Source organism: Diabrotica virgifera, chromosome 5 (genome assembly GCF_917563875.1).
Source record: "Diabrotica virgifera virgifera chromosome 5, PGI_DIABVI_V3a".
NCBI classification, from domain to species: domain Eukaryota; kingdom Metazoa; phylum Arthropoda; class Insecta; order Coleoptera; family Chrysomelidae; genus Diabrotica; species Diabrotica virgifera.
Window position 1 is genome coordinate 108,156,472 of NC_065447.1, and position 24,570 is coordinate 108,181,041.

The 24,570-nt window shown below is 33.2% G+C and overlaps 1 protein-coding gene and 1 long non-coding RNA gene across 5 annotated transcripts in view; one reads left to right on the forward strand and one right to left on the reverse strand.

The window, feature by feature from the left end:
• LOC114330850 (beta-1,4-glucuronyltransferase 1) overlaps window positions 1-24,570 on the forward strand; it is a 188,620-nt gene that overhangs the window by 143,861 nt on the left and 20,189 nt on the right. For all 4 annotated transcript variants that reach the window (XM_028280269.2, XM_028280271.2, XM_028280273.2 and 1 more), the window contains exon 6: window positions 23,001-23,245. In XM_028280269.2, coding sequence (XP_028136070.1) covers window positions 23,001-23,245 — 245 coding nt within the window. The remainder of the gene's footprint in view (window positions 1-23,000; window positions 23,246-24,570) is intronic.
• Window positions 1,067-5,070, reverse strand: LOC126885091 (uncharacterized). The gene is made up of 3 exons (XR_007698280.1): window positions 4,911-5,070; window positions 2,172-2,473; window positions 1,067-1,289 (listed from the first exon to the last, which is right to left on the reverse strand). It is a non-coding gene; the product is annotated as an uncharacterized LOC126885091 (long non-coding RNA).

A 24,570-nucleotide genomic window follows, 5' to 3' on the forward strand; every position in this document is an offset into this window, starting at 1 on the left:
AATGGACGAATAAGAGATTTACGATGGTAGATGAAAATATAAGTGAAATAAAGAAAGAACAGAAAACATCTAAAGAAAAGGAGGATCAATTGGAAAATAAATGGAAGATTGAAGTAAAAGAAGTGAAACAAGAAATAGAAAAAATGGAGAAGAAAATAAGAAATACAACAAAAGGAACAATAATACACACAATTGAAACCTCAGATAACAGAATATATTTCAATGGGGATTATAAATCACAACATCCAGTACCATTCATAAAGATTCTCATGACCAAATATTTGCAGTATAATGAATTTGATGAATTTAGGGAAGTTATAAGAAACCAATTAAGAGGAGAAGCATTAATTTGGTATACTAATGTGGAAAATGAATTAGAAAATTTTGAGCAATTTAAAACAAAATTTTTAGAATTTTTCTGGGGACTATCTCGACAACAAGTAGTAAGATCTGAATTGTTCGGAGGAAAATATAACTCTAACTCGCGAACAAGTATGCATTTATATGCTATGAGATTATTTAGTGCTGCCCAATATTTAGATGGCAAATTGACAGAGAAAGAATTGATTAGCCATATAATAGGTCATTTTGAAGATCAAATAGAAAATATTAGACTAAATTTTAATTTTATAGACTTTAACATGCTTTGTAATTTTTTAATAGAAAAAGAAAGAGCTTTACAAAACTACAGGCAAAGAAATAATAATTACAATAATTCACAAAACTTTAATGATAGTAATTTTAATAATAATAACCAGAGAAGTCAAAATAACAATAGATCAAATAATAATAATAATAATGAACGTGGGGGTTTTAATAATCAATATAATAATAGGGGAAATTATAACAACAATAGAAATTATAGTTCTAATAACAATAGAGGGTACTATAATAATAACAATAATAGAGGTTATAATAATAATAGAAATAACAACTATAATAGATTTAATAATAACAATAACACAGATAACAATTCTTTTAATAATCAAAATAACCAAAATAACAATTATAATAATTCCAATAACAATGGCAATAACAAATTAAGACAAGATTACGACAACTCGAATTCTGATCAACCTCCAAATAGTCGTGGTAATAATGATAGGAGGGCACGGTTTGAAGTCAATAATGTAGTGATGGATGGTAATGATTCAGATCAACCATCAATGTCATCCGGACAGATGGAAACATTTGAACCGGGTTTTGTAGATCGCACCTGCTAGGCAATATTGCAACCAAACTGTATGAACATCATAGGGAATTTTTGGACATGGGAGCTCATGTAGTATCTAAAAAATTCAGGGGATTAATTTTTATTAGAATTCAATTTTGGGGTATATATTTTAAAGTTTTATTAGATACAGGATCAGAGATTTCCTTAATTAGTCAAGAAGTTATAAAAAGGTTAAATTTAGAAGATTCATGTTTTAAGATTCCTAAGTTAAGTTTAGTAGGTGCAAATAATAAAGTGATTACTCATGTTAATAAAAGTATTGTTAGTAATATTAAATTAATTAAAGAAGCTTATATAATACAACTGATTGTAATTGATAAGATGAAATATGATATTATGATTGGATCGGATGTGCTAGATAAAATGGGTATGGTGATCAATTATGAGAAAGGATTGGTACAAGTAAAGGAGGAGTGTGTGAAATTTGAGGAAGAATTATGTCCAGAAAAGGGCAAGGAATTGATGAATATGAGGAGAATGTATATGGAAGATAATGAAATATTTAATGAATTATGTCCAGAAGAGGACAAGGAATTGATGTATATTAATAATGTATTATATGAAGATATTGAAGGTGATGTATGTAAAGGTAGTATGAATATAATGGAGGAGGAATTAATATGTAAGAAAGAGTGGATAGGAGAAGTGAAGAAAATATTATTAAAGTATGATGGACTCATAAATGAGGAAAACAGATTCGCTAAAGATTATGTTCACAACATAGAAGTTAGAAACATTCAAGATTTTAGACCAAAAACATATCCGATACCATATAGATACCGAAGTGAGGTGAATAGAGAAGTAGAAAAGATGTTAGAAAATGGAATAATAGAAAAATGTAATTCAAGAATAATAAATCCAGTAGTTGTAGTTAAAAAGAGTAGTGGAGAATTAAGACTTTGTCTTGATGCAAGAAATTTAAATAATCATACCATACCACAATACGAAGCACCTGCTACAACAGAAACTATTTTCGGGAGAATAACGGGGGCAAAATATTTTAGCAAAGTAGATTTGAGACATAGTTTTTGGTTGATTCCTTTAGCCCATGAATCCAGGGATTATACTGCTTTTATGATTGATGGTGTTCTTTACAGATTTTGTGTTGTGCCTTATGGTTTGCAGAGTTCCTGTAGTGCTTTAGTTCGCGCTCTCCATAATATTTTAAATAAGTATGATGATTTTATCCTTCACTACATTGATGATATTCTAATACTGTCAAAAGACGAACATTCACACCTAAAACATATTGAGATACTATTAAAAGAATTAGATTTAGCGGGTCTTAAAATCAATATAAAGAAATGTCAATTTTTCCAAGATAGTGTTACCTTTCTGGGGTATAAATTAGATAATTTAGGAGTTTCAATGGATGAGGAGAGAGTGGAAAGAATAAAAGAATATCCTACCCCTAAAAATATTAAAAATTTGCGTGGTTTTCTTGGTTTAATCAATTATTTTAAAAGGCTTGTGCCTGATTTGAGCCAAAAGATAGTACCTTTGAATCATTTGCTCAAGAAAGGAGTAAAATGGTATTGGGGTATGGAACAACAATTTGCATTTGATAACATAAAAAATCAATTTTGTCAAAATTTAAAGATATACCATCCAGATTACAGCTTGCCATTTACTTTACGAACAGATGCATCTATGCATAAGTTGTCAGGAGTATTATTACAATATCAAAATGAATGTGAAGTACCTATTTGTTTTATATCCCGTTTGACTAGATCATACGAACAAGGTTATAGTGTAGGAGAGTTAGAATTTGCTAGTATAGTGTTTTGTGTTAATAAGTTACGTTTTTATTTATTAGGTGGTAAATTCTTTATAGAGACAGATCATTTATCATTAATTAATGTCATGAATAATCGCTTATTAAATAATCGCATACATAGGGGGGCGTTGTTACTTCAAGAGTATGATTTTGAAATAAAGTATATCTCAGGCAAATTGAATATAGTCGCAGATGCATTGTCAAGAGATAATGAAATTCGACATGAGGATGGAAACAGGATATACATTGGAATTAATGTGATGAATGAAATAGATGGATTATTTTCAATAGAGACAATTAGACAAGATCAACTGACTTTAACAGAACATGACAAAAGAAGGAAATTGTTCATAAATAACTTTTACATAAAGAAAATAAAACAACAGGAATGTTATGTCATTTCACAAAACCTGGCACAGGAGATTTTATTAAATTTGCATGTAAATAATGGACATGCAGGTAGTAGGAAAATTTGGTTGATGTTTAGGGAGAATTACATTAGTAAACAGGACAAAATAATAATTAAAAATATTACTAAGCAATGTGACATATGTCAAAGAAATAAGCATCGAAATATCATTAATTTTAACACACCTAAGAACATTTTGGCTACTGAACCATTAGAAATTGTTGCAATAGATTTTTTGACAGAGTTGATACCAACAGAAGCAGATGAGAAACATGTTTTTATTGTAGTTGATATTTTTTCAAAATTCATAAAATTATATCCAACCAACAGGACTAATGTTGAGGTAATAAAGTCAGCATTTTCAGATTATTTTCATAATGTAGGTAAACCCAGAACAGTAATAGCAGACAATGCTACGTATTTTCAAAGTGTAAGATTCAAACAATTTTGTCAACGGAATAACATCCAACTTAATTTTACAAGCATTAGACATCCTCAATCAAATCCATCAGAGAGATATATACAGGAGATTATAAAATTCTTAAGAATTTATGTACAAGAACATACAGATTGGGCACAACATTTACCAGTTATAGAAAATAATATGAATTTTCTACCTAATACAGTCACTGAACAATCTCCATATTATTTAATGACGGGACAGCAACCAGACAGACCATGGATAGTACAAAATGACTTGACATATAGGCAAATAATGGAACAAGTCAATAGGAAAATACAACGGAGTGGAGAAAAATATTTGAATAGAATGGTTAAGAAGATGAAAGGCAGAAAAATCAATTTTGAAGCAGGAGATCTAGTTTTGTTAAGGGCACATAGAATATCTAACATTAGGGAAAATATGTGTGCAAAGCTTATGCCAATTTTCGAAGGTCCATATAGAGTAAAGAATAATAACGGACAAAATTCATATGAATTAGAATATATAGATGAAGGGAGATCTAGGGGCATTTTTAATATAAATGATTTGTATAAATATTACCATAGATAGGTTACAGATCATAAGATGTAGTATAATTTTTTAAATATGATTAGTGAATAGTTTAAAATTTTAAATGAAAAATTTAAATTTGATTTAGAAAAAATTGTAAATTTTTCATTTAGGGCAAGTTGTCATGATTTTAAGATACCAAATTGATAGAATAAGTTAAATAATAAAAAAATTTAATGATTTTGCACTGCCAAAGCAGTTAAGTAAGTATTTTGATATAGGTTTTGTTCGAGAGACGTGATTGGTTTGGAGAGTTGAATAGAATGAGAGTACTAAAGGGAATTGAAGTTAAAGTTGCATTTTAATTGATTTAATAGTTATAGAATGAATTTATTTAGAGTTATACAGTTTAAGTAACAAGAAAGTTTGAAATAGACCGTACTATATAAAGGAAGCTATTTAAAAGGCATAGAATGTATGAATTTGTTGCTAAACATGCAATAGTTTGAAATTTAGTCTTACCAAAAGAATAACTTACAAATTTGTTCCATGATGACTTTGTTTCTGTTGAATAATCATAAAAATTTATTTTTTTTTAAAGATCATTTGGAGAAAATGTTCATTGATGTACTACGGTCTCCATGATTTGGTTAAGTTTGTAAATTTATGAAAGTATCTTAGAAGAGGCTCCAATCTAAAAATTTAGAATAATAGTTAGATCAATTTTAGATTTTATTAATGTTAATTTGATCAAAATGTTGAAAATAGCTCATTAAAGTTGTAGGTTTGGGAAATGTCAGAATTCGATATCAATTTTAACAAAGAAAAATGATTTTCTGAGATAGGGCTAATGCACTATCGATTGGTAATTTATTTCTGAATAATATGAAAGTTATTTCAGTACTTTATATGTATTAATAGTGAAAATATTTGGACTTTAATTTGTAGAGGTAGTGATTAAAGGTATAGAAAGTGTACGGACAGTGTTCGCTTAAAGTAGCTATAAAAACTTATTGGGAGTATCCTCAGATATGCAAAATATATGAAAAGAATCTATAAAGTTCAATGAATTCAATTCTTTAATTCAATTTTACTCAAATAAGAGAATAAAATCACCATTTAGGCATATATTTCCAAATTTTAGATGAAAAATACCATTTTGACTAAATGTCATAATTTGTAAAATTATCTTATTGGTTCATTTAAATTTCCAAAGCATGAATTATTAATTTATTTAAATATGATTGGCTGTAAAAACGACGCCAAGCTCAAAAAATTGAATTCAGGAGAAGTTTCGAGATTTTCAGAGGGAACAGACGCTTTGTGAAGCTATTCCCAAAAGATTTGGATTTTAAAATATAAATTTTCGGAAAATGTAATCAAAAAGTAGTGAAAAACAAACATTAAGAGTTATTTTTCGTATGGAAAGTGTTTCCAAGCAGATTTGACTTTAGAAAGTTACTAAAAATAAGATTGTAAGCTGAATGGACCTGGGGAGATCCGGAATTTCAACGTATAGCAGCATATGGGAGTGTTGAAACAGTTCGAACATCTTCGATGGACAATAATCAGGTGACATTACAAAACTTTAACATGATATCATGATTAACAAAAATTTAAAGAGAAAAGCATGCATAATAAAAATAAAAATTTATTAAGTTTAGTATCATTTACCGCTTTGGTAAAATAAATTTAAGAGAGAAATATTCCTTTCTTACATAAATTGGTTTATATTCCATAATCACACAAATTTTTAGAGTCATTGAACTTCCATTTTGTTTTCATATCCTTTCATGTGGCGAATTAAAAATATATAAACCAGAGTATGTATCATATACATGTTATAATATTAAACATTTAACACTATTCTATGTATTTATCGAGATTGATGTTGCATTAAGCGTATTTTTCTTTCATTTAAATATATTTACGAAATTTTTCATCATAGTGTGGTCTTCAATTGTTTTTGGTTACATATTTTTTACAGTTTTGTCCTTAATGCCTCTTATAGAATTAATTTCAACCCACACCTCTAAAGAAAAGAGTTTCCTGCAATATATGGATTCGGACATTGACTGAGCTGGTAGGTACAATAATTTCTCAATAGATGGCGCCCAATAGATTCGATACAAATCAATAAATAAAAATTTCAATAATGATATAACAAAAAGTGTTTAATTATAATAAATAATAATAAATATTATAAAAATAAAATATTTAAAATATTTAATTAAATAGTAAAATATATAATTGCCTATTGTTGTATAAATATTAAAAATATATAATAATTGGCTCAACCAACGTGGAATATATAATAAATAATAAATAAATAAATTATCATTAAAAAAAAATATATAATAATATATATATATATATATATATATATATATATATATATATATATATATATATATATACTTTATTATATAGCTCTCCTTCGTCAAATGCTAAATATTACAGTTTCAAAGTCAAAAGACGGGAAAACTATACATTCCTGAAGGATAACTTATAGAATCTAATTTTAAGTATTTAAAAAGGTATATCTTCAAAAATAAAAAAGTCTGTACGTCAAAAATTAAGTTTTTTATAATGAAAAGAATGTCGGTCCCTATTTTTTTCAGTCAAAAAGTGATCGGAAGTAACTCCCTAATTACCACCCTAATTAAAATTAGTCATCGACCTTATTACTGTAAAAGGCGTTAATATTAATAGCCTTATAGACCTTGTGAAAACCTAAAAAACTCGTTTTTATAAAACTTTGTAAGATAAAAATAAAGAAGTTACTCTTAAAAAACCAATATCTTTTGTGAAAAAAAAATTGATAAATCCAGTTAGAAGCATAATAATGTATCTAAGTTAGCTGTACTTTTTGTATGGTGTACGTTAAAAACTTAAAATATACAATATCCGGCAAAATAGCGTAAAATATGGAAAACGTATTAAGTTGTGAGATAAAAAGAAATGAAACTAGTCGAGCTGGGAAATTTAGCGATATTAACCTATAAATTTACATTATATTGATTGTTTCCCATCTTTACACGTATCAGAGGTGTATGCCAACTAAAGCTGTCACTGTGTCAGTGGTAATTACCTAACTCGTCCGATACGTCTAAAGGTGGGAAACAATCAATAATATAATGTAAATTTATAGGTTAATATCGCTAAATTTCCCAGCTCGACTAGTTTCATTTTTTTATATTTTAACATATTTTAAATATATATTCTTGAGCATTGAGTTGTCAGGAATTGTCAAGTAATTAGAACAAAATAAAATTCCTTTGGTGAAAGTTCAAGTTATTTCTAAACGACTTAAGCGAAAAGTTCTGTAATACGCTATAAACAAAGAGTTTGCTAATTAAAATCCTTAACCAGAATAGAACACCGTCTTAATTCTTAACCAGAATAGAACACCAAATTAAGTTGTGAGATAAAAAGAAATGAAACTAGTCGAGCTGGGAAATTTAGCGATATTAACCTATAAATTTACATTATATTGATTGTTTCCCATCTTTACACGTATCAGAGGAGTATGTCAAAAAAAACTGTCACGGTGTCAGTGGTAATTGCCAAACTCGTCCGATACGTCTAAAGGTGGGAAACAATCAATAATATAATGTAAATTTATAGGTTAATATCGCTAAATTTCGCAGCTCGATTAGTTTAATTTTTTTATATTTTAACATATTTTATGCCTGGTTGCACCAACAGATCTTAAGCTCCAGCTTAGCTTAGCTCTACTTATAGATAGGGCCTCCTTGAGTTTCACTTACGTTGCACCATAATTTTAGATTCTTACCTTGTTGTCAATTATATCGATTATTATATTGTGGTATTCTTATTGTAATAAATATGTTATAATTCTTATGATATTCTTGATTTAAGCTTAAGATCTGTTGGTGAAACCAGACATTAAATATATATTCTTGAGCATTGAGTTGTCAAGCATTTAGTTGTCAAGAATTGTCAAGTAATTAGATCAAAATAAAATTCCTTTGGTGAAAGTTCAAGTTATTTCTAAACGACTTAAAAGAAAAGTTCTGTAATACGCTATAAACAAAAAGTTTGCTAATTAAACTCCTTAACCAGAATAGAACACCGTCTTAATTTTTGATTCTAAAATAGTGTTTATGAGTTTTTACTGTAGTCATATCTTTTACAATTTTCTATAGCCAAAATATTAATCAGTACAAAACAATATTAAGAACAAGACAACCTTCCATAGAGGTATTATTCCGCCAATGAACAAGCAGAATTATTGTTTATAAAGAGGAAGAAAAAGAAAAATGTTAACCATAATAATAACTTTTAAGAGGTTAAACTTAAATTAAAGTAAGTCTTACGTTTATATGATTTTAAGCCACAATTACTATTATTAGATATTGAGATAATTAACTAATGTTTGTTTAATGGGGAGCCACACAGGGAGACACTCTATCTCCCAAACTATTCACCTTAGTTTTGGAGGACGTTTTCAAGAACCTAAATTGGAAATATAAGGGAATAAACATCAATGGACGCTACCTCATTAATCTACGATTTGTGGATGACATAATCCTGATACATTTCTGATTCAGAAATACATACCGAATCTTCTAAAACAGGATTGAAAATGAATTTAAACAAAAAAAAAGTCATGCACTCCGAAGAAACCGTGACAATAATAAACGACAAAGTTATAGAAAAAGTTGAAGAATATATGTATATACTTGGGACAAATAATAATACTAAATAGGAAAATTCAAACGGAAGAAATAAAACGAAGAAGAAATTTAGCATGGGCACCATTCAGCACTACAAGAAGCGTACAACAAAAAATAAAGGATGACTTGAAGAGGCTTATGTTCAGATGTGGACGTGAATGGCTAGACGTGATTGGCTTAGAATGTTTGATGTTTCGATTTCCACTGCAGAAACCGTTCTCAAAAAAGATAAATTTTTTTTAATTCTGGGAAGATTTTATAACCTTATATTTTTAAAAGATAAATGCAGATTTTTGTTTATATTCGGTTCAGATTTGGACCACCATTATAGCCATTTCAGCATCCTCATGCCTCATCAGTGAAGCTAAGCAGTCACAAATCTGAAGGAATACAAACAATCTGACTATTTTAAGGGAAACCATCGCGAAAACAATGGTTCCACCTCTTGAGACGCATTCTAGCGACATCTCTCGTATTAAGAGGAAAACGAAAAGCCCTAGATACAAAGTTTACTACCTTTTAAACAATTAGAAGAATTGAAATAAAATACAGTAAACAATATTTTAAATCCAAGACTTTTCGTTAATAAACTGCTTTCTGGCTGCATCACGTATCTCCGGATTTTACAATATATAATCACAGAGACGACGAAAATAAGAGAAAGCAAAAAGGACACTTAGGCCACGCATTTACCTTCTTTTCGTCTAGGAAAAGGACCGAAAAACAGTTTCTAAATACTCAGAACTGAGTAGAAATGGAAAAGATAAATGCAGATTTTTGTTTATATTCGGTTCAGATTTGGACCACCATCTCCATATAGCCATTTCAGCATCCTCATGCCTCATCAGTGAAGCTATGCAGTCACAAATCTGAAGGAATACAAACAATCTGACTATTTTATCTAGGGCTTTTCGTTTTCCTCTTAATACGAGAGATGTCGCTAGAATGCGTCTCAAGAGGTGGAACCATTGTTTTCGCGATGGTTTCCCTTAAAATAGTCAGATTGTTTGTATTCCTTAAGATTTGTGACTGCATAACTTCACTGATAAGGCATGAAGATGCTGAAATGGCTAGATGGAGATGGTGGTCCAAATCTGAACCGAATATAAACAAAAATCTGCATTTATCTTTTCCATTTTTACTCAGTTCTGAGTATATAGAATAGAAACTGTCTTTCGGTTCTTTTCCTAGACAAAGAGAAGGCAAATGCGTGGCCTAAGTATCCTTTTTGCTTTCTCCTATTTCCGTCGTCTCTGTGATTATATATTGTAAAATAAGGAGATACGGGATGCAGCCAGAAAGCAGTTTATTAACGAAAAGTTTTGGATTTAAAATATTGTTTACTGTATTTTATTTCAATTATTATAATTGTTTAAAAGGTAGTAAACTTTGTATCTAGGGCTTTTCGTTTTCCTCTTAATACTTATATTTTTAACTAATGTATTTCTTTTTAAATTATGAAAAATGTGGCTTCTTAGATTATAAAAATATGTGGCTAGAAAAATTGTTTATAATTATGTCATTAAGAAAAATAAAAATGATCGGTTTCTTTTTGATTCAATTCGAGTCTGTTGCCATCCTCTGATACCGTGTTTCAGGATATATCCTTTTTCAAAGAGGCTTTGCAAGAAGACTGATTTGCATCAAATCGAAACGAGAAGATGGTATAGTAGTCTAGTAAAATAAAAGTAAACTACATGTAAATCAAAATGTAATTTCGTACAGGTTGAAACAAATTTTATATCAAAGTTTAGGTGGGTACAAAAAAAATTTTCAAGAAAGTATCCAAATCATACAAGGGGATCATTGTTTAAATAATTAAAAAGGGGTCATTTTTGCAAAAAAATTACTTTTTTTACTGCTGAAGTCATTCAATTACTAATGAAGGTCTATGAGATTTTTTTCTGCAAAGCTGAAGGGTAATTCTTTCACATAAGACTTACTAAATTAAATTTGACCCCCTATTTATTTAAATAATTGTATATAAATTTTTAAAAACAAATTTGCAAAAAAATATTTTTAGCGTTTTAAATAAGCACTATAAAATATCTTGTTTTACACACTAAGTTGTGCTATGTTATCAGTATTAAGCAAAAAAAAATTGGTTCAAAAATATATAATATTTTTTGAGATATTGAATTTGTTTATTAAATGTTACTCTATTTTCTATTGCAAAAACGCGGTTGTTGCCAAAGAAATATTCACCTGTATTAAATCTTATTATTTTTATTTTTATGTATATTTTCGATAAATGTATTGATAAATTCAAATTTCAATTAAACTTCCCCCTAAAATGGCATTTGAAGATTATTCAAATTTGTTTATAATTTGCTTTTTTAATAACGTCACGGGGATTAAATATTTTGAAATGCCGTTTCGATAATTAAGTTCCTGGGAATTTTTCACTAATTAAAAAATTTTTTTGTCTTTTTTTCCTCTTCTTTTTTTTTCTTGGAGTTATATTATTACGGGCCCTTTTAGGGTTAAGTTTCATTAATAATGTTGAATCTCTAAGTTGTAGATTGTAGACATAAAAATATTAAGATTGGTCTAAAATCACTTAAATAAAATGTGACTACTTACTGAGTTACAGGGTGTTTTATTTAAAAATTTTAAAAAATTTTTACAAATTACTTTCAAACTATTTGACGTATCTTTATCATGCTTGGCAGAAAGTGTGTGTACTATACAGTCTACTAAATTGTGATAAATAAAAGTTTCTAGCTACTACCAGAGGCGTACGACAGGGGAAAGTTAATGGTTGACTCTTTCCAAATTCTACGCCACAGAGGGAATTACTATTTTAGCGAAATTTATCGATTCTCCAATACTTTCTATGTAAATAATATACTCTTTACTGGTAAAGATTAAGTCATTAGTTTTCGAGATATTGGGCGTTAAAAATGAAACGGCATAGTTATTTTGATTCATTCATTCATTCATTTTAAACTTCCAATATCTCTCAAACTGATGACTTTATCAATACCAATAAAGTTATTTACATACAAAGTATTGGAGAATCGAAAAATTTCGCTAAAATAGTAATTCACTCAGTGGCGTAGAATTTTGGAAGGGTCAATCATTCACTATCCCCTGTCGTACGCCTCTGGCACCAGCTAGAAACGTTTATTAATCACAATTTAGTAGGGTGTATAATACCCACACTTTCTGCCAAGTATGATAAGGATACGTCAAATAGTTTTAAAGTACTTGGTAACAATAATTTTTAAGTTTTTAAATAAAACACCCTGTAATTCAGTAAGTAGCCACATTTAATTAAGAGATTTTAGTTAAATCTTAATATTTTTAGGTCTAGAATCTACAACTCAGAGATTCGACATTCTTAATAAAATTTAACCCTAAAAGGGCCCGTAGTAATGTAACTCCAAGAAAAAAAAAGAAGAAGAAAAAACGACAAAAAAATTTTGTTAATTATTAGAAAATTCCCAGGAACCCAATTATCGAAACGACATTTCAAAATACTTAATCCCCGCGACGGTATTAAAAAAACAAATTATAAACAAATTTGAATAATTTTCAAATGCCATTTTAGGGGGGATTTTAATTGAAATGTGAATTTATCAATATATTTATCGAAAACATACATAAAAATAAAAATAATGACATCTTAAGCAGGTGAATATTTCTTTGGCAACAACCGCGTTTTTGCAATTTAAAATATAGTAACATTTACCAAACAAATTCAATATCTCAAAAAATATTAAATATTTTTCGACCAATTTTTTTTTGCTTAATACTGATAACATAGCGCAATTCAGTCTATAAAATAAGATATTTTATATTGCTTATTTAAAACGCTAAAAATAATCTTTTGAAAATTTGTTTTTAAAGATTTGTATACAATTATTTAAATAAATAGGGGGTCAAATTTAATTTAGAAAGTCTTATGTGAAAGACTTACTCTTCAACTTTGCAGAAAAAATCCCATAGACCTTCATCAATAAGTGAATTACCTTAGCAGTTAAAAAAGTATTTTTTTGCAAAAATGACCCCTTTTTAATTATTTAAACAATGATCCCCTTGTATGATTTGGATACTTTCTTGAAAAGATCTTTTGTACCCACCTAAACTTTGATATAAAATTTGTTTTGACCTGTACGAATTTACATCTTGACTTTTTTTTATTTTATTAGGCTATAGATATTAAAATATTTACACCGGAGTATCGTTAGACTGACATCTAACGGGGAACGATGAAATCAGTGAAATGAATGTCGACAACCAATCAAGTAATCTGTTAACCGAGGTACTCAGTACCGAATGTTTGTAATTAGGTTATTGATCTAGGGTTATCAAATTCTGACTATTTTTGTACGTTATTTTGTGTTAATTTATTTGTGCAATCTGTGTCGTAGAGAATATTGTTGAAAATTATTTTTTTTTATTTTGTCTATGGTAGTGTTGTATGTTGCATGTATGATATGATTTTTTTTCTTTGATACCTTTATTCCGCTATTTATTGGCAACCAAAGCCTGCAGCATTGTGCTGATAGGTTGGCTACATTTTTCTTCAATAACTAAGATGAGGGCTGTTTCCTGGACTTTGTTTTTTTTATGTATGTTTATTTCATAATTATTGATGCATATTTCCATTGTATTCTGTGCTCCTTCTCCCAGGCATGTCTGCATATCTGGGATTTCTCGAAGTGGCTGTTCTTGATATGTTTCATGATCGTTTATTACCGTCACACTTAGTAGGAGAAATTGCAAGAACAAATTTAGTAACTATTTATTAAACGAGCAGGTTTTTCCATTTTTAACATTTGCGCGTAAATATAAGGTACCACGGCATAAATTATTGAATTGTTGGAATGACATATCGCTTTATTTAAAACTTACTTCAAAGCAATTATGTGTTCAAATGATAGCAGTACAGTTCATCCCAAACCCTTTTTTCAGTGCGTCATTAATTTTGACGTCATATAGGATTTTAAGAATATCGGAAATCATTACATGACATTTTAGGTAAATCTGACAGTTGTCAGAATATTTATATTACCAGAGAACCGCAGTTCTCACCAGTGGCGCACACACAACCCCCTACACGCGACACTATATATACACGAAATTTTCGATTTTCTAAATATGACTGAATTGAAAATTGGGCCAACTCCTATCTTAAACTTCAGGAAAAGACTCACCCTCGCATATGTCAACCATCCATTTTGGTCAAAAGGTGTGGATTTTACGGCCCTTCGTATTTAGAGTCTGTTTTTCGTTCTCGTCCCCAGAACTCCCAAAAACTTCGAAAATTTAAGTCCGACCTTTGCGGCTTCTAATAGTACTGATCATTATCTTTCCAACACGTGTCTAATTTTGAAAATCGGTTATACCATTCAAAAGTTTCCGAGCTAAGAATTTGAATTCAGTTTCTATTTAAAAAAGGGGAAATGTTTGTAGATATGTATGTATGTGGAAAAGTTAAACCCATTTGAATTTTCTTCTGTGTTCGAAGAAGGGGTAAGGGCTGATTCAGAACCGGTGTAGTCTTTAAATTTTAACCAACCATAAGCCAGCTATAGTACTTGGTAGGTACAATATGGCATATTTTTTGGGGGTATATATCTTCGATTCAAGAAGAGACAGCAGAACCGCAAATACACCAAATCAATAGTGCTGAGTTATGCTTTCAAATGGTGTCTAAGGCGTCAGGATCACATGGCTCAGTATAGCTGAAAAACTGAAAAACAAACTTTGAAAATTTTGGTTTTTCGACAATTACTCAAAATTTCAACCTACGAATTGCGCCAATAACTAAGCGTTTGTAGAAGGACTCTAGACGAATCTAACGGTATATACCTCATATTCGGGAAAATTCAAATTTTAAAGTTATAGGCTTCATAATAAGTATGATCAAATCTATTTCCTATGAGAAAAAACGGTTTTTCAAGCTCAATAATTCCTGTAATAGCTTTAGTTCTCATACTTGACCTTAGGCGAGTCAGATACTACTTGTCAATACGTTTCAAACTCATGTTTAGTGATCAAAATCGGTTAAGCCGTTTAGAAGTTATTAAGCTACAAAAGTATAATCAATTAACCATTATTCCCGAAATGGTTTATGTAGTTGTAGTGGTTACGACGCTTAATTTGATCTGGCAACGGGATATCCGAGTATATTTATCGACCATCCCAATATTTTTTTCAATCTATTTCGAATAAAAAAAAATCTAGTGTACATTCGATAAACACTAGATCATTTGGGAGATAATGCGACAAAGGCGACCATTTATAAAGCTTAACGTGTAATCGAGAAATATTGCATTCAATTTCATACATTTAATTTATAAATAATTTTGAAAAACTCCTGATACAAGAATTAAAAACCGCTAAACGCCGTAAAAATGAGTGGCGCATACAATATTCCAGCTACAAAAGATCTGATATGAATATTACGTGGCGCGAAAATGTATTTTTATTTTGATGCAAAACGAAATTCTAGTTTTATTTTAAAATTTTTTCCATAATATTTGCTAAATTTGAAGTAAACGCGCCACAAATGAGTTTCAAAATTCAAACTGTATCAAAGTTACTCTTTTGTGGCGCGTTTTACATTGTTTACACTCTTTTGTGGCGCGCGTTTCAAAACATTTTCGCGCCACGTAATATTCATATCAGATCTTTTTTGTAGCTGAAATATTGTATGCGCCACTCATTTTTACGGCGTTTAGCGGTTTTTTATTCATATTTCATTTTTATCAATACTAATAATTTGTTTCATTAATAATTGTCCATATTTTGAAAACTCGTCGTTTATACCCCGTTTAGGCTTAAGCCTCTTCAGGGTGAAGGATCCTCCTTTTCAGGAGTGTGGGAGATTGCGTCGATGGTATGTGGAGAAGCAAAATTGCTAGTGGATTGGGTTAAGAAGGTGGTTTTAGCGCAGAAGCTGTAGAAGCGAAAGAAAGAAATTGCCATGCTCAGCAAGCGACCAGTCAGTGAGGGGGTTCCAAATCTGTCACCTTAGAGGAACGGCTCTTAGATCAGCGTGTGGGGATGCAGTTGTTTATCTGCGATACATTAAGGGAGTTTGTTCAAGTATTTCGTAGTACTCATCGGGAAGTTCGTTTCTGGCCAATTGTAGAAGATTGGCCGGAGGGAATGGAACTTTGTTTTTGGGAGTCCCGGTGAGTATATGCCCTCGCCGATTGCAAGGGGTAATTAGGACATTTTGAGCCCTTTGGTTGTTACCATTAATCGTTCGTATGACATATTTGTTGCTGAGAGAACGGATTCTCTCATTTATGGGGGGTAGTTTAGCAAGTGGATGTACCAATACCGACGGATATCTCCAGTGTTTCCTGAGGCACTTTCTGAGAATTCTACGCTCGCATCCGAGGATTTTATTAGTATATTGTTGATTTAGCGAAGCATAAAGGAGCGCTCTGTAGTCGATAATGGGCCTTATGAAGGTTTTATAGGTGTGCAGGAGAGTCTTGCTAGATGTGCCTCCAAACGTTCCAGATAACGCACCAAGGAGTTTAGCTCTGTTTCTTACCCTGTTTAGGGTGTGTTGGATGTCGATGTTCCAATTGAGTGTCCTGCTGAAGTGGACTCCCAAGTAGACCACCGACGGACGATATTCAAGAGCTTCTCCTTGAAGGGTTATTCTGGTTGTTTCGTACCTAGCACTACGAGGGTGTCTGAAGGCAATCATTTGTGTTTTGGCTGGGTTGAGGGTGACTCTCCATTTATTGCACCACCTCACTACCTTGTCTAATAGAGTTTGGGCCCTATCGAATGCAGAGGGCCGTCCTAGCGTGCCTCGCGCAGTGCCTGCAGTGAGCAGTGCAGTATCGTCGGCGTAAAGTAGGATTGACTCGGTTCGATTAATGGGATGGGGAATGTCAGTGTTGTACGCTGTGTATAGTATAGGAGCTAATATGGATCCTTGTGGCACTCCTGCTTGAGGAGTAAATGGGGTGGATAATTGGTTAGCGACTTTGACGCGAATTGTTCGATTTGAGAGGTAGGAATGAATAAGTTTGATAAATGTTATAGGCAGTCCAAATCGGTGGAGTTTTTCGATCAGGCCTGGGTGCCAGACCTGGTCGAAGGCCTTTTGGACGTCTAGGAAGATGCCTATTGCATATTTTCTATGCTCATTAATGGTTTGGGAAATGAAAGTAGCTGCTTCAATCAATGCGTTACGTGTGGAATGTTCAGCTCTGAATCCAAATTGAAAACTGGGGAGAATGTGGTTTGTCTCTAGGAATTCTACGAGTCTCTCCTTGAGGATTCTCTCGTAGACTTTACCTAGAGTGTTAAGAAGAGAAATAGGTCTGTAGGATTCTGTGCTGGTAGGTGGTTTCCTAGGTTTAGGAATCATGACTGTGTTGGCTACTTTCCATGAAGTTGGAAAATAGCACAACCTGAGACATGCATTGATTGTGTTTGTAAGCAGGGGTATAATACTCTCTGAAAGTTTTTTGAGGCACCTTCTGTGGATACCATCTGGGCCAGGAGATGTGTTTTTTCCTATGTTACACATCTGCCTGACGGTTTCCTCCTCCACAGGAGCCACCATCGGATGAGGGTAGGCTGCCATGTGTTGGGGGTTTTGGAGTATTTCTTCCACTCTCCTTTCGACATTGCGTCTGTGTCGCTCGTTGAAGTTTGGGTTGTTGGGTGAGATGAAGGCTGTTTGGAGAGAGCTTTTAAAAGCTTCGGCCTTATCTAGTGGATTATTAAGGATGACGTTATTGACTACAAGATGTGAATGATGTTTAGATTTTTGTTTCGTTAGGATTTTGAACTTGTTCCAGAATTTACTCCCTTCTCTATAGTCCAGCTGAGAAGTAACATGCCTCCACTGAGCTTGTTTCAGCCTGTTGACCTCCAGCCTGATGGACGCTGAGAGTCGGTTGTATTCTGTTTTGATGAGGGGGTCTCGATATCTTTTATACTCTCTGATTAGTCGTCGCTTTGTTTTGATGTTAGCGATTATTCTGGGAGGTAGAGTTGGAGTAAAAAGATTGTATCGAGTTACTGGAATTGCTAAGGATGAGGCCTCCCGTAGAAGGCTCTCGATTTTAGAGATTCCTGTGTCAACTTCGTTGATGGTTGACATATTACCTAACTGAGGAATGTTATGATCGATATAGTCTTGGAATAGTTCCCAATTAGCTTTACGATAATCTTCCCTATATATGACAGGTCTTATTTGCGGAGGTTCTGTGAAGTTAGTTTTAACTAACAAAGGAAGGTGGTCAGAGCTTATTGAGTCAGCAATGAAGCATTCATCATCGAACATGCCCAGCACATTATCTGTGCAGAGGATATGGTCGACGATGGACATTCCAGCCGGCCCAAAAAACGTGACTTCGGAGTTGGTGATTCTGGATATTGGCAGATCAAGAAGTAAGTTTGAGAGCATTCTGCCAGCTGGATTTATTGTACTATCACCGAATTGGGTATGCCTGCAATTAAGATCGCCCATTAACACTGCTAAGTTGAGTGTGGAAAAATACTCTAACAGCAGGTTGGAAAGGGGTTGATTTGGATGCTTGTAATAGGAGATTATCGTAATTTTGATGTTATTTTGTACGTATATGTCAACTGCCAGGAAATCCAGGTCTGGAAATTGGATGTGGGGGGGAAGGATGTGTGGGGAGGTAGGTATGCTGTTATGTATCAGCAAGCCGTTTCCACGGCTGACCTGGCTTTTGTGTAGGTGATATGAAGTATAGCCTGTAAAGTTAGGCGTGGTTTTGGACAGGGTATCGGTGAGGGATAGGATTTGTATGTTATTGTCAAAGAGCATTTGCTTAATTAAAGCTCTCTTTCTACCAATACCCTGACAGTTGACTGTACCCAATACACAGTTGAATGTGACTTATTTTATTTAGCGGATGGGAACAAAGGTTATTTCTAACCCTTTGTTCTTAGGATGAGGTACCATACGGTGACCAAAGTAAGGTTCACAGAGTTGAGATGCGAACTTGCCAATGGAGTCTCTTCTGTCAGGAAGGACATTGAGCAATAGCATGGTGATGATTTCCATCACCATTTTCGCATCCTCTGTTAGGTTGGCTGAGGGAATCTTTCTCTCAGCAACAATCGGTTTTAGCTCCTTATAAGAAGCAGCAGGTTCCTGCCGTTTGGGGCAACTCGGATGCCAGGCAGGGTGTTTGCCCTTGCAATTCGGGCATGTCGGGTTGGATTGAGTAGGGCACTCGGTGGACTTGTGCTCGCCACTGCCGCAATAAGGGCAAGTCACTTGTCTTTTGGTGCACTCCGCGATTTCATGGCCGCTTTTACAGCAGCGGCTGCAATATTTGGTTACTGGGCGGACGAAATTAGGATTCCTCGGTGCCTCGCAAGGTCTGACCAGCCCGTCGATGACGATGCCACTGGACAGAGCACTCTTGAAGTGCACCTCGGAATCGAGGAATAGCCGGACTAGCCTCGTAGGTTTGTCGAATTGTCTGGAGACAATTCGACGAAGTTTATTGAAAGGGAAATTAATTTCTTTGAGGCTTTGGCTTAAATCCTCTTCTGTGATATCTAGGTCGATGTCTGTGATGACTAATTGAAAGTCGGATAATTTAGTGGACGAATTTGATTTGGTATTGTGGGACCGAGTAGGAGGTGAGTTTTTCAACTCTATAGCAATGCTTGGGTCGCCAGTGCGTGCTTGTAACCTTCTGGTTACTTCCTTGAGGTCAACCGATTGGTTGGTCTCAAGGTACGCGATCTTGTCTTTAAAGACAAGTCTAATGTTGACCATGACACCCCTCAGAAGCTCGTGGGTATTAACCAGCAGAAAGAGCTTCCTCTGGGTGTCATAGGTTACTGGAATATTGATAATTTTGTAGTAAAAACGTTTTTCAGGCAGACTGACTTCCTTCGCATTTGTCGAGGTCTGAGGGACCTCATTGACAGTAGTGGCAGGAAGGTTTGTTGAAGAAGAAGTTGAAGGTATTTGAGAATCGCCAGAGTGCGTCCGAGTGCTTTTCTTGGCTTTCTTGGAGGATTTACTTGGTTTGGATTTAGCTTGCTTAGGCAAACTAGTAGGTGTTTTTGACCCAGAACGAGTTCTGGGCCTAGAAGGTTTAGAAGGTGACTTCTTAGGAGATTTTGTTTCCTTGGATTTCCTCCTAGAGGTTGCGGCATCTCCTGATGAAGATTCCTCTTGAATGGGAGGGAGAGTAGGAAACACATCATTGTACTTGAAATCAAAATCTAGATCAATGAGTGGAGAAGATGCGCGTGAACTGGTTCCAACCTCCGATGGTGTTGGAACTTTTTCATGGAGCATTTTAAAAATGCGTGGTAGTGCATTCGGATATTTTTCATATGCCGAACACAAAGTTTGTGAGAGGTTTTGGAGGAATTTTTCCTCCTCGTCGACTGGTTCGCTTTCTGATTTCACGGTCTCTTGAGACGGGGTAGCCCCCTGAGACGATGGAGTCTCCATCTCAGGGGCCTGGATTATCTCGTGAGGCTTGCGCCTATATGGGGGGAGAATAGTTAAGAAGAGCGGATATTTTTTTATCTTTTCCTGCTAGCCGGTGGCAGACTCACCTAATACCGGCGACGAGAGAACCTCGTCAGGCTCGAAGAAGTCTTGTCCTTCGCAGGATGAGATTTAGCGCTCGCTAGGCGCCTACGACCCACGCGACCTATCTATGGACACCCTCGAGGGACGTCTAGAAGCAGCAAGCTGCCCCCAGACCACTACCCAAGAAGCTGACCAGACGTACACCCAGAACTCACCAGTTTGCTTTGAAATGCCTCCTATTTACTTGTCAGCGACCGTTACTTCCAACAGTTACAATGTAACAGTTCCAGGCAACGGCCACCTCTAGTGGTATTTTTGTAGGTGGATTCGTTATTGGTTTATTCAGGTGTTGTTAGCCTCTTCTGGCTAGATGGCTTTTTGGTATGGCTATTTTCGCTGTCTTCGACTATCTTCTATAGCTTTTGTCTTCTACTAGCCTACTCTTGAGAGAGTGTGAGCACAGTGACCCTCTTCTTTCGGCTATTCGATGTAGACTGAAAAAAAGAATTGTCCATATAGTAACTGGAGAAGCCTTAGCACAAAATACGAAGATTTAACCTAAACACTTAAATAAAATGTGGTTCCTTACTGAGTTACAGGGTGTTACATCTAAAAATTTAAAAATTATTTTCGCTCAGCATTTTAAAACTATTCGACGTATTCTTTCCATACTTGGCAGGAAGTATAGCTACTGTACAAACTACTAAATTATATTGAACAAACGTTTCTGGCTATTACCAGAGGCGTAAAACGGGGGAAAGTGAATGGTTGGCACTTTCCAAATTCTACGCCACTGGCGAAATTAATATTTTAGTTCCATTTTTGGATTCTCCAATACTTTCTATGAAAATATTATACTCCTCATTCGTCACGATAAAGTCATTAGTTTTCGAGATCTTTGAAGTTAAAAATGAAACGACACGGTTATTTTAATCAGTGTATTGTGTTGCTTCATTTTTAATTTCAATTATCTCGAAAACTAACCATTTTATCGTTACGAATGAAAAGTATATTATCTACATAAAAAGTATTGTAAAATAAAAAAATTACACTAAAATAGCAATTTCGCCAGTGGCGTAGAATTTGGGAAGGGTGAACCAGACACGATCCCCTGTCGTACGGCTCTGGTAGTAGCTAGAAACGTTTATTTATCTTAATTTAGTAGGGTGTACAGTACCTACACTTTCTGCCAAGTATGATAAGGATACGCCAAATAGTTTTAAAGTACTGGGTACAGAAATTTTTTAAATTTGAATCATAATATGAATTATATCATAAATTAATCAAAATAACTGTGCCGTTTCATATTTAACTTCAAATATCTCGAAAACTAATGACTTTATCGTTATCAACGAAGAGTATATTATTTACGTAGAAAGTATTGGGGAATCTAAAAATAGCACTAAAATGGCAACTCCTCCAGTGGCGTAGAATTTGAGAAGGGTCAACCATCAACCATCCCCTGTCGTACGCCTCTGATAGTAGCTAGAAACGTTTGTTTATCCCAATTTAGTAGGGTGTCTAGTAGTCTGTTAAGTATGAAAAGGATACGTCGAATAGCTTTAAAATGCTGAGCAAAAATAGTTTTTAAATTTTTAGATAAAACACCCTGTAATTCAGTAAGCAACCACATTTTATTAAGTGTTTTAGGTTAAAATCTTCTTATTTTGTGCTAAGGTTTCTCCAGTATTATATGGACAATTATTAATGAAACACCCTGTATATTGAAATATTTCAATGTGAATCTAAATAAATATAAAATCAAAGTATACTCTACAATGTTCGAATGTACCAATGAAATAAAATATTTTATTCATATAAAAGCCATCCGCCTAGAGACGACAGATCCGTATGTAATATCACTGTCTATGTCTAATTCAGATATCGGATAAAGGGTCGAGTCATTTCATTAAATCTTACTTTCCCGGTAAACCAGCTCTACAAGACAATTCTCATCAAAAGATTTATTCCGCCAATCTCTCTCTCTTCCGAGCCAATCGAATACGGACACAACAAGACAATTCTCATCAAAAGATTTATTCCGCCAATTTCCTCTCTCTGTCTCTCTCTCTCTCTCTCTCTCTCTCTCTCTCTCTCTCTCTCTCTCTCTCTCTCTATCTCTTTCTCTCTCGATTATATTATAAACAAATGTCCACCTGCTTTCGGCGAATTTATAGAAACGGAATCCTTAAACAAACAACCATGATATTTTTTTAGAGATAGAATAAATAGCTTTCCTTCGAATGTGTCAATGCGCAATATTATTCCTGTGAACAAGAATGGATTTTTTATACAAAAAGATCCAATTCGTGATCCTTTTATCTTAATCTCTGTGATATTGTAATTTAACTTTGTTCATAATAATATGATTTCGTTGTATTATTATTTTATTACTGATTTCTAGGACTTGCTTATAAGTTTTTGGAGATGATGGACCGTTACAAGTTACACGATTGCGAACGAAGAGTATACGTTCTTCCAATATTTGAGGTTGAAGCGACAGAAAATGTACCGAGAACAAAGAGTCAAATCCTTGAATTGATTAACGAGAAAAAAGCAGTTTATTTTCATAAATTAGTATGTCGCCATTGTCAAAAGTTCCCGGGAATAGAATCTTGGATGAGAACGGATCCAAAGGATAATGTTAAAGTAAGTTTTTATTTTTTCCGATACTTAAATTCAACAAAGACATACACAAACACTTCTCGATTAGCACTGACAGATGAATCTAATCCTAGCTGGTAAAGACCAAAGAATATCTGCATAAAAGTGTCTTACTTTAAAGAACCTTGATGTTTAAGCATTTTTTAATATAGAGAAGTCAATTCAGAGATCGACATCGTAGTTTCAGATTCTAATGGCATTCACGATTAGAATATTTTGCTATACATATTAATATTGATTAGAGAGTTTAGGATGTTGTCAAAAGTCACATTATTTTTTTATAATATACAGGGTGTCCCGAAAAGATTGGTCATAAATTATACTATAGATTCTGGGGTCAAAAATACATTGATTGAACCTAACTTACTTTAGTACAAATGTGCGCATAAAAAAAGTTATAGCCCTTTAAAGTTACAAAATGAAAATCAATTTTTTCCAATATTTTGAAAACTATTAGAGATTTTTTATTGAAAATAGGCATGTGGCATTCTTATGGCAGAAGCATATTAACAAAAAATTATAGTAAAATTTGTGCACTACATAGAAATTTTATGGGGATTTGTTCCCTTAAACCCCTCCCAAACTTTTGTGTACGTTCCAAATAAATTATTATTGTGGTACCAATAGTTAGACACAATATTTTTAAAACTTTTTTGCCTCTTAGTCTTTTTTCGATAAACCAGTTTTTTTTTGACCAGTTAATTGATTTTCATTTTGTAACTTCAAAGAGCTATACCTTTTTTATGTGCACATTTGTACTAAGGTAAGTTAGGTTCATCAACCTATTTTTGACCCCAGAATCTGTGGTACAATTTATGACCAATCTTTTCGGGACACCCTGTATAAGTTTATTCGTTTGTGCGTTGCCGCCCATGCAATACTTGGAGCAGATATACCGATGCATTGATATGTAATTTTGTATCCTGAATCCAAATCTGGAAACGGCATTTCCATATCTCGACTCGAACAGTCTCTGAGAAAATTTTTTGCTTACTTAGAAATCCAATGAAAATATATTTGAGGTCATTTGAATAAAAATTACCAATTATAGCAACGTTACACTAGATCCCATGGGCTGTTTTCACTTCGTTGCTACAGATACGCATGAATGTCAATTTTGACGTTTCACATAAATTAATATAAATTCAACATGTCACAGTTATTTGGTTGCGATAATGATGAGAAGATAAACGAAATTATGGAGTCAAATATACCCAGAATAGTGTGGCCGATTTGTGAAACGATTGGGCGATTAATGATACAAGCATATAATTTGGATCACATATAATACACATATAAAGCTTTAAATT